General features: G+C 41.0%; 1 protein-coding gene across 1 annotated transcript in view; it reads left to right on the forward strand.

Moving 5' to 3' along the window:
* Positions 1 to 12,008, forward strand: part of LOC126292175 (nuclear RNA export factor 1-like) — a 125,695-nt gene that overhangs the window by 100,036 nt on the left and 13,651 nt on the right. The window contains exons 11-12 of the mRNA XM_049986015.1: positions 2,088 to 2,261; positions 6,014 to 6,150. Of these exons, the coding sequence (XP_049841972.1) occupies positions 2,088 to 2,261; positions 6,014 to 6,150 (311 nt within the window). The remainder of the gene's footprint in view (positions 1 to 2,087; positions 2,262 to 6,013; positions 6,151 to 12,008) is intronic.

Below are 12,008 nucleotides of genomic sequence, written 5' to 3' on the forward strand. Positions count from 1 at the left end.
AGGGGGATTAAGAATCACAAGAACAAAGTCCATTATTGTGATATGAATTACCTTAGTGTGATGTGTGATGTACCCTATGTATATTTACAGACATTTCCAGATTGTAGTTTTCTGAATTTCTCATGGCTTCAACTTGCTGCACTTAAAATAACCTGTATTACGACCATGCCAGTCACAACTCTGTTCCACTCGTTCAGATTGCCTTGAATACGAACAAAGCTATTACTTCAATATTTTCAGTGACCAAGTGCTGCCCTGTCTTCTGCATCTTCATTATGAATAAGCTGCGATTATTCAGGTCTTTCAAGGTGGTGACAGCTGTTTCTACAAAGCTGCATACAGACATCCCCCCCCCCCCCCCCCCCCCTCCGGGATGAGGCGCCTCGTCATGGCCCACGTGCCCCCCCCCCCCCCCCCCACCCCCCAATAAGACCTTATCACAAAGTGCTCTCTTGACAAACACTCAGGTGCCATATCACTTTTCAACTGGTTCACTAAATAATTCCGTACAAATGTCTGTGACTGTTTGGAACAACCATTGATACTTAGCAACCATTATGCCTCCAATCTGGAAGCTCTACAGGATGTAATGGCTTCAACTTATGTGCTGTACCTGAAGAAACTTGTGAATGCTCTTTCTCACCAAATGGCAGCTAGTATCAAGTCAGGAAAGAGAGAGTCACATGGTGTTAGTGTGATGTGGGGGTGACATAGTTTTTGTCCAGTGGCTATTTGTTGTGTGCACTATTGCTCGGCTGCTAGCAGACAGTTTGGTAAAGGAGAGCTGAATAGGGGTATTCCACATTGAGAAATACTCTCACACCACCTGCAGCCATCTTCCCACTGAAATCATCCTATCTGTGGGGGCAATAGCCTCTTTGGCAGGGACACAGTGGCTTTGTCTGTCGGGAGAATAACAGTCCCTTCTTATGAACACTGACCCAATTCACGTTCCACAGCAGTGTGGAAGCCATTTTACTGAGAAAATTATTCTTTTTCTTTGCCTTCCACTTTCTGATAGGGGGAGAGCCTACGTTTCAGAGAGATCATATGCACTATGTGATCAAAAGTATCTGGACACCTGGCTGAAAATGAATTACAAGTTCGTGACACCCTCCGTTGGTAATTCTGGAATTTTATGGTGTTGGCCCACCCTTATCCATAGTGACAGTTTCCCCTCTTGCGGACATATGTCCAATCAGCTGCTTGGAGGTTTCTTGGGAAATGGCAGCCCATTCTTTATGGAGCGCTGCACTGAGGAGAGGTATCGATGTCAGCTGGTGAGGCCTGGCATTGCTTCATCATGTTGAAAGATGCAGTCACCATCCCCGAATTGCTCTTCAGCCGTAGGAAGCAAGAAGCTGTTCAAAATTATGCATAAAATTTGTTGGAAGTTGCTAAGTGCTCTCATGATCAAATACTGGATGAATGAAGTCCTTGTATTTGCAAGTCATGAGTTACTCTGCCTCAAGACAAACACAAAGTTTCTAGTTATGATACTTGTCCTATTGTGTTAAACTTTTAACATTAGATTATACCCCTTGATGAGTAGATTATGATAGCACTTTTAAATTTGGTCAATAATTTTCAAAATATTGAAAATCAAATTTTTGTTCCTTATATGTTGCGTCTGGTACCAGGTTGGTTGATTGGTTGGTTGGTTTGTTGGTTTGTTGGTTGGTTGGTTTGTTGGTTGGTTGGTTTGTTGGTTGGTCGGTTTGTTGGTTGGTCGGTTAGTTGATTTGGAAGAGAGGGCCAAACAGCAAGGTCATTTGTCCCATTGGATTAGGGAAGGATGGGAGAAGGAATTTGGTCATGCCCTTTCAAAGAAGCCCCCCTGGCATTTGCTGAAGCACTTTAGGGAAATCACGGAAAACCTAAATCAGAATGGTCAGACACAGGTTTCAACCGTTGTCCTTCCAAATGTGAGTGGTACTGGGTTTTGGGATAGTTTTCTAATACAGTAATATAGATTATCACTAAAAAAATGTATTTTTTTTTTTTTTTTAGAGCACAAACTAGTCGTTAGAATGATTGCTAGATGTTGCTGCCGTAATCAGTTCTCTAAATTATATTTGTTTTTACAGGCAATAAAGACTATATTGACAGTTACAGGAGTGTTCAAAGAGCTAACTCTAGAACAATACGAATTGCTTCGACATTTTATGCGTACCTTCGTCCTTGTCAGACTAGCGAAAGAGGAGTACCAGATAGTTAATGACATTGTGCACGTTACAAATGCGGCAACTGCAGAAACGGAGGTAAGCTGAATTACAAGAATTATATTCAATACCATGTATTTGTATCCTAGGCTGCATTTGGATGTTAAGTGATGCTGTGCATCGGGGACATAAAGCATATGATGAGTTGCAGAATTGCTGTAATTTGCTTTCTCCTTCTGGAGTTATCAAACAGTAAACCACTTATCCACGATTCGAGGTGAACTACTACTCCTTTGTGACTGCAGCTGTTCTGCTTTTGTCATTCAGATTCACAAATAATATAATTATTCTATTTTTTCTTTTCTTTTAATCAAATAATTAGTTTCTCAGTTTACCACACATACTTCTGTTTATTTCAGCCAAACACATAATGGTTTACTGTCAGCTGTTCTTTCATGAACAAGATCTGTACTCCAGCTAACTGCTTCTGATTTCTGTGCTCAGTATTTATGCAGTTACCTTCAACATCTGTGGAATTACATAGGATTGTAGTACTCTGAAATCTCCCTTGGCACTCTGTGCAGCACCAGCTCTAATGTTAGAACTATGCCCAACTGAATCCGTCCACCACATGTTGCACGCCAAGCAAGTAGGATGAAATATTAAAACGTAAAAACCAGTGTCAGAACATATAAAAAATATCCACATCTGAATACCAGAAGTTCCCTGGCTACTTGCACATTTTTGTCTCTTTCAATAACTTTTAAATTAGACAATAGAGTTGCTTTAACAAACACTCATTTATAAATGGCCAGGGCACATAAATTATTATACCTTTAATGAATTTGGGAAATTTCTTAGTTTAGTTCTACTGATTTTTTTGCCCTGTCTGTTACAGTGTTTACTGTTTACTCTTTACTCTTCTAACATGTTTTTGTTTTAAATTTGTCCATCACATTAAGCACCTGTTTGTTAAGTGAAATACTAAATACATCTTTTATATTAAAAACAAAGATTCCAAGAGTTATCAATTGGGAAAGTGCCGGTAGATAGGCACAATAAATAAAACACACACACTGAATTTTATTTATTGTGCCTATCTACTGGCGCTTTCCTGCTTGGTAAGTCTTGGAATCTTTGTTTTTAATATATTTTTCCCATGTGGAAGTTTCTTTCTATTTTATTTACATCATCATAAATCATCTTTTTTTAGATATTAAAATTCTTTCACTGCAAAACTTTATCTCATATTTTATGACAAGTTTTGATCTAGATGATTGTCAAAATGCTAGTATGAGGTTCATTCAAATGAAACCTGGTCAGTGCGTCTACCTTTGCCTTACATGTAAGGTGGCACCGTGTAACTGTGGGCATGGTGGCATCATATGTTGGTAAAGGGACTGATGCATGCCCACCGTTTGATGTAGCGTAGTGCCAGTGTGGTTTCACACTGAAGAGAATATGGTCACACAAGTTATCATCCACTACTGAACGTGCAGGCGACTAAGCAGGAGCAGTGAGTAGTGGTTCGATTTTTGGCGGCAGAGGTAGTTAGAGGCCACAAGATGTATTGACAGATTAAGGCTGTATATGGTGAGTACAGTCTGAGTCGTTCAAGTGTTGTGGAATGGTGCAAACGATTCCTTGAGGGGTACAAGTCACTGGAAGATGATGCTTGTCCTGCACAGGCTCATCATGTAATCACACTGGAAATGGTTGCAGAAGTGAGTGCTTTAGTCTTGTACTAAGTCCTGACATTTCCCCGTGTGACTTTCATGTGTTTGGACCTCTAAAACAAGTTATTCGCAGACATCGATTTGCAACGGACGATGAACTGTCTGTCTGGGTCCAGGCCTGGATCTGACAGCAGCCTACTAGCTAGGCTAGTGTCGCAGTGGGATAAACGTGCCAACAGTTTTGGCGACTATTTTTTAGTACGTTTGCTGTGTATAATTACATTTTTGAGTTAATAAAATCATTATTGTTACTTTATACTAGTGACAGGGTTTCGTTTGAATGCCCCTAATATATAAAACATAAAAAAACATGTACCCAAAATAAGCACTGTTAAAAAAATACACAAACATAGTAAAACCGTATAACAAATGCAGATGATGTGTAGTGTTAGGTCACTGTCAGTATGCGGGCCATTTGTGTTTCTTTATTAGAATTTGGTTAAACTTTTTGCATCCTACACTGTTCTTTATCTTGGCTACAGTTGTACTAATGTATGTGTGATGATTAAGATTGTGGGTTAGAGTCTCGTCGGATGCTGTGTAATTTTGTTTGTGTGGTTATTGAAATAACTGACTATAATTTTTCCAGTTAATTTGTTATGATGTATTTCATTTCTCATTTGCTATGTTGTATTAACTTTCTTATTTGTTCTTATTTTTTTCCTTCATTTCAATCTTTATTTAATTTATCTTTGGCCATATGATCCTAATTACTGTTGTGTATTTACTCCTTTTTAAGTGTACTCCTTTTTATCCTTCTGTATTTTCTGTATGTTATTGGAATCATTGTTTCTATTACTCATTTTTCTTGAATTTTGTTTTATTTTTTTTAACTACTGTTTTTTTTTTAATGTGAGAAGAATTTATGTTGTAAATGTTTGTTTGAGGATTGTCAACCAAAAATTGCTTGTCTCACAATGAAAAACAAATTTTTCACCCCACTGCACAGCCAACATAAGTAGACTATTTCATTGTTTATTTTTTTAATTAATAGATCAGTAATTTTTAAACACTTTCTGTATTACAATGGATAAATTTAGAAAATTAAAATCATGTGAGCAAATAGTCCAAAAGAAAAAAAGGATGAAACAAAGAAAAAATGAGAGCAACAAAGAAAGTTAATACAATAATTTAAATGAAATTATTCAAATGGCATGGTGAAGGATGGCTAGGGCCTCCCGTCGGGTAGACCATTATTCACCTGGTGCAAGTCTTTCGAGTTGATACTACTGCGGCAACTTGCATGTTGACTGGTGAAGGATTAGAAATAAAATATTTACATTTAAACAAATTAATTAAATAAAAATAATAATCTCAGACATTTCAATAAAGATTTTAAAAACTACAGATAGCACTTAACAGGACTCAGACACACAATATTGTGCACACCATCGAAGTTACTGAACCAGTAGCCTAATGCCACTGCTTCCAAAATGTGTGTTATTTTCAAGGCTGTAGTGGATCAAGAGAATTTCTTTTTTGTCCATTACATATAAATGAGGGCTGACCTGGGCCAATGGCTGTAGAGTGCAATGCCTGGAACCCTACTCTATAAGTGGTTTAAAAATGTCAATCCCATTCGTGGGGACCTCCACTTCTGTGTTCTCTGTTTGCATCTTCCTCCTTTTATAAAGCATATTTGAACCATCACACTATTTTTTGTAATAAGTGATGTTAGCAACAACATCCAAATCGTCTTTGAAGAAAGTCTTCTCTAACAAAAATGCCTAATGTGATTTGTGCTTAAGAATCGTGCTAGCTGAAGATGGCCAATTTATGGCAGAATCCAGTCACAAAAATGGCCAATTTATGGCAGAATCCAGTCATAATTATAAGCATATATCTGTGGTTGTGTCTAAAAGAGTGTAACGAATTGTGTACTTACCATTTTTCCTCAATAATTTTTGTTGTATCAATCTGAAACTTTCACCTGGTCACTTGTATAACTGTTAGTTCTATATTGCATACACTTTATTCTTTTGTAGTGGAGGTTGCAAGTAGTTTGTACAGGTTTGTTTACTATGTTTCCTCATTAACCTTCAAGTATTGTGAAATAATAACTAACAGTAAATACAGTATATAAGATGGCAGTTAATAATTTATCTTTCCCCACAGAATGCATTTAAATACCCAAAGCCAGATACAGTCCTAAAGAAAATCAGGCCACCGAGGGAGGTGACAGAGAGTGATAAAAATTCTATGATTGAAAAGTTTTCACAGCTTACCGACATGACAGCTGAGTGGTCACGCAGGTATGTGTCATTTTTTTACTAGATCCCTACAGAAAAAATATTGCATTTGACTCTCTTCTACTTTATTTTTATTCAGTTAGTCCTCTGTTTTAGTGTCATTATCATGAAAGCTGTAGTAACATGTACTGAACTTCTTTGGGGTAAGAAGAAGAAACTGCAGTAGACATAGACTAATAATCTTCTAATTTTGTTCCCATCTGCATCTACATCTACATCTGTACTCTGCAAACCACTGTGAAATGAATGGCAGAGGATAATTTCCATTGTACCAATTTTTAGGATTTCTTTCTGTTCCATTCACATTTGGAGCATGGGAAGAATGTTTGAATGCAGTAATTATTCTGACCTTATCTTCATGACCTGTTTTTGAATAATATGTAAATCATTTAAAGCCTGTTCTTGAAACTTAGTCAACCTTCTCAGGATATTTTACGTCTGTCTTCAAGAATCTTCCAGTTCAGTTCTATCAGCATTGCTGACACTCTAGCGTGGATTAAACAAACCTGTGGCCATTTATGCCGCCCTTCTCTGAATACATTCAATATCCCATTTTAGTCCTATCTGGTATAGGTCCCACACACTTGAGTAATATTCTAGAACTGGTCGCATGAGTGATTGGAGAGACAACTCGTTTGTAGATTAATTGCACTTACCCAGTATTCCATCAATAAACTGAAGTGTACCATCTGCTCTACCCGTGAATAAACGTTTGTGATCATTTCATTTCATATCTGCACAAAGTGTTACACCCAGGTATTTGTATGAGTTGGTCAATTCCAACAGTGCTCATTGATATTATAGTCATGTCTATGGAAAGAATAATGAGCAGTTATAATTACAGTGGTTGATATGATAGAGCATGTGCTGGCAATTTGACAACACATTTCATCTGGTGCAGTTGGGGCTTTGTCATAGACTGCACTTTTGAGTGCTCCCCAAAGAAAGAAATCAAAAGGAGTCAAATCAGTGGACCTCACAGGCCATTTGACAATGGAATTTTGTCCTATCCATTGTCCAGGAAAGTTCTCATTCAGTATCTGCATTGCAACATGGGACAAGTATGCTGGACAACCATCGTGTTGCAGCCATATACACTGTCGTATTTCCCGTGGTATGTCTTCTAGAAGAACCAGCGGAATGTTCGTCAGTAAGTTTGCAAACGAATGTCCATTTAAACCACCTGAGATGAAGTAAGGTCCCACAATGTAATTGCCTATGAGACTGCACCATGTTTATACACTCCACAGCTGTTGATGTTACACCTGAAGGAGCCAGTGTGGATTTTTGGCAGCAGCCAGTAGTGCATGTTACGCAAATTTACATTAGCGTGATTAGTGAAAGTTGCTTCATTGGTAAAGGGCACACATTGGAAAAATGCAGGTCATCTCTAAGTTTCTGAAGGGCAAACTGACAGAATTCTGTACAAGATTCAAAATCAAAGTCGTTGAATACCTAGTGTAGTGACATATGATAGGGATAGGAAATCTGATTGTGCAGGTGCGAAAAACACTTGTCTGGCTGATTCCTCATTCCTTGACCATATGTCTCATGCCACTGTGTTGACTCATTAGTGTCATAGCCAACACAGCTACTTTGTGTTCTCTGTTTTCTTTCTTGTCCCTTTTTTGACTTTCGAGCAGCCTGATCACACTAGCATCTTAATAATTCGTGCAGTTGTCTGACGTGTCAGACATTGGTGATCCGGATAGATAGCCCTATACTGCTGTGCTGTTGTAAGACATTTCCTTTACATTCACCATATAGGAGTAATATATCCAGTTTCTCCTCATTGGTGTACGTGTCTGCACACATCGAATTTTGAGCAGAAATGAGCAGTGTGCAGTGCAGACAACTAATAGGCAAATGTGTTGACGTTCTGGCACAGCATAGTATGAGAGCTCTGCTTGGCGGTGTTTGCACAGCTAATGCCGATTCCGGCCACCGTGCTCTCAAATTCTAGGGCATTTCTTGAATTTTTGTGGGACCAGTTTGAATGTCAACATTAACAAAGGCTATATGACTGTAATTGTCTTCTAAATAGTTATCAAATGCAGTTGTAAAAAGTATACGGTTCCATTGTAAAAAAAAGAAGTACTTACTTCCGTATCTCAGTTGACACCAGGGCTAAAAAGTTAACCAAACAAAAAATGTGTGTCCCTTGATGCTCTTAACATTTGCTGAAAACTGTGTTTTGACATGTGTAAATATTCACAAAATAAAAAGGGGTATTGCTTCTTATGTGATTCATCCTATACAGTGTCGGGGGCGGGGTAACAAAATACAATGCATGTGTCAGAACATGAGCTCCAGAGATGTGGTGCTCATATTAGCTCGTTCATACTCTTTGGCCCATCCCTGTACCACTGCCAAGTTGTAAACTGAATCAAGAAATTACAGAAATACAAGTGGATACAGAATTTTAGAAAAAGTATTATATTCAGTGTTGTGCTTTCAGACATTCGACCGCCATTGCTAAATACACTCCTGGAAATTGAAATAAGAACACCGTGAATTCATTGTCCCAGGAAGGGGAAACTTTATTGACACATTACTGGGGTCAGATACATCACATGATCACACTGACAGAACCACAGGCACATAGACACAGGCAACAGAGCATGCACAATGTCGGCACTAGTACAGTGTATATCCACATTTCGCAGCAATGCAGGCTGCTATTCTCCCATGGAGACGATCGTAGAGATGCTGGATGTAGTTCTGTGGAACGGCTTGCCATGCCATTTCTACCTGGCGCCTCAGTTGGACCAGCGTTCGTGCTGGACGTGAAGACCGCGTGAGACGACGCTTCATCCAGTCCCAAACATGCTCAATGGGGGCACATCCGGAGATCTTGTTGGCCAGGGTGGTTGACTTACACCTTCTAGAGCACGTTGGGTGGCACGGGATACATGCGGACGTGCATTGTCCTGTTGGAACAGCAAGTTCCCTTGCCGGTCTAGGAATGGTAGAACGATGGGTTCGATGACGGTTTGGATGTACCGTGCACTATTCAGTGTCCACTCGACGATCACCAGAGGTGTACGGCCAGTGTAGGAGATCGCTCCCCACACCATGATGGCGGGTGTTGGCCCTGTGTGCCACGGTCGTATGCAGTCCTGATTGTGGCGCTCGCCTGCACGGCGCCAAACACGCATACGACCATCACTGGCACCAAGGCAGAAGCGACTCTCATCGCTGAAGACGACACGTCTCCATTCGTCCCTCCCTTCACGCCTGTCGCGACACCACTGGAGGCGGGCTGCACGATGTTGGGGCGTGAGCGGAAGACGGCCTAACGGTGTGTGGGACCGTAGCCCAGCTTCATGGTGACGGTTGCGAATGGTCCTCGCCGATACCGCAGGAGCAACAGTGTCCCTAATTTGCTGGGAAGTGGCGGTGCGGTCCCCTACGGCACTGCGTAGGATCCTACGGTCTTGGCGTGCATCCGTGCGTCGCTGCGGTCCGGTCCGGTCCCAGGTCGACGGGCACGTGCACCTTCCGCCGACCACTGGCGACAACATCGATGTACTGTGGAGACCTCACGCCCCACGTGTTGAGCAATTCGGCGGTACGTCCACCCGGCCTCCCGCATGCCCGCTATACGCCCTCGCTCAAAGTCCGTCAACTGCACATACGGTTCACGTCCACGCTGTCGCGGCATGCTACCAGTGTTAAAGACTGCGATGGAGCTCCGTATGCCACGGCAAACTGGCTGACACTGACGGCGGCGGTGCACAAATGCTGTGCAGCTAGCGCCATTCGACGGCCAACACCGCGGTTCCTGGTGTGTCCGTTGTGCCGTGCGTGTGATCATTGCTTGTAGAGCCCTCTCGCAGTGTCCGGAGCAAGTATGGTGGGTCTGACACACCGGTGTCAATGTGTTCTTTTTTCCATTTCCAGGAGTGTATGTCGGTGAATTGGGTACAATCCCAGTGTGCCTCTCCCCTCTCTCAGTCCATCACCTCCTGTGCCAGCTCTCTGTCTACGCCAGGCTCATCCAAGAATTGCGCCCGGTGGGCACGCCAGCGCCCCGCGGGCACAAGACAGTGTAGTTCAGCTCCCCGTCCGCAACCGTGTGTTGCTAGTGTCACCACAGGAATAAGCGAGAGAGAGAGAGAGAGAGAGAGAGAGAGAGAGAGAGAGACCACTGTCCCGCAGTCAGATCCAATGTAAACAAAATATTCTATTTTAGAATTAATTTTATGCAAGGGGCATTGAGTCTCATTCTTACTGTTAGTAGTTACAAGTAAGTATTTTTTGTTATACTTCGTGCTATAATTTTTTGAATCTCTTTTCAGAGTTTAGAAATCGGATCCTTAGTTTGCTGTTTGGTACGTAATAATTTTAACTGACATAGTTTGAAAACTTATTAAAATTGAATTAAGGTTATAAAGCTCTTTTATTCTTACAGTCAACATTGTTAAAAAAGACAATTAACATTTTACACGTTTTTCCTTTTCGAGGAAACGATTTTGACTAGGCTTGGTACAATACTCCGTGAGACTGCTAACCTCAAAGAATTGGTCAAATTTTTATTGCCAGGGAATGAGCGGTTCTTAGTTTTAGGAAGTTACACATAAGAAAGCGGTCCATCAGGCGGATATGGCACTGTATGTCAGTCGGCTCTAGTTGAAGCACTTGTGAGACGTCCTGTGCCCGAAGGGAAAACAGAAGAACAAATATATCTATCGGCTGGCATTCGGGTGATCCGCACGGCCAGCTAAGCGGCACGGCTCGGCGACTGCAGCAACATACGAATTCGCCCGGGGCACTGGCCGCGGGTGATTGCGGGTGCTAGCACCCCAGGGGCACAGTTTGGTCAAGCCTGGTCTATGCTCTTCCAATCTCCTCTTCCCCCCTTTCCATAACTGTGAGTCTTGTTTATTGTTGTTGCAAATTCATATCCTGTAATAGTCTTCTAATCATAAGTTATAAACACAGGCATTCTGTATTCTGGGAGAACCATGTGTGAGGAAGAAAAAACACATTGTTGAGTATACTTATTATTATTATTATTATTATTATTATTATTATTATTATTATTATTTTGGTAATATATATAATGAGAAAGACTATGTATGGGAGAAACCACACATGTACATAGCAGTGCACAGTACAGTGTTTTCTTTGTCGCAGTCAGTTTTGACAGAAAACCAGTACACCGTTGTTTAAGAAATATGTAGCATATTACAATATTGTGTAAAAAATTGAATTAAATTGGTCAAGTACATTTCAAGATTTGTGGTAATAGTATTTTCATATACAGGGTGTTACAAAAAGGTACTGCCAAACTTTCAGGAAACATTCCTCACACACAAAGAAAGAAAATATGTTATGTGGACATGTGTCCGGAAACGCTTACTTTCCATGTTAGAGCTCATTTTATTACTTCTCTTCAAATCACATTAATCATGGAATGGAAATACACAACAACAGAACATACCAGTGTGACTTCACTTTGTTACAGGAAATGTTCAAAATGTCCTCCGTTTGCAAGGATACATGCATCCACCCTCCATCGCATGGAATCCCCTATGCGCTGATGCAGCCCTGTAGATTGGTGTATTGTATCACAGCTGTCCACAATACGAGCACGAAGAGTCTCTACATTTGGTACCAGGGTTGCGTAGACAAGAGCTTTCAAATGCCCCCATAAATGGAAGTCAAGACGATTGAGGTCAGGAGAGCGTGGAGGCCATGGAATTGGTCCGCCTCTACCAATCCATTGGTCATCGAATCTGTTGTTGAGAAGGGTACGAACACTTCGACTGAAATGTACAGGAGCTCCATCGTGCAAGAACCACATGTTGTGTCGTTCTTGTAAAGGCACATCTTCTAGCAGCACATGTAGAGTATCC

Source organism: Schistocerca gregaria, chromosome 9, assembly GCF_023897955.1.
Source record: "Schistocerca gregaria isolate iqSchGreg1 chromosome 9, iqSchGreg1.2, whole genome shotgun sequence".
NCBI classification, from domain to species: Eukaryota; Metazoa; Arthropoda; class Insecta; order Orthoptera; family Acrididae; genus Schistocerca; species Schistocerca gregaria.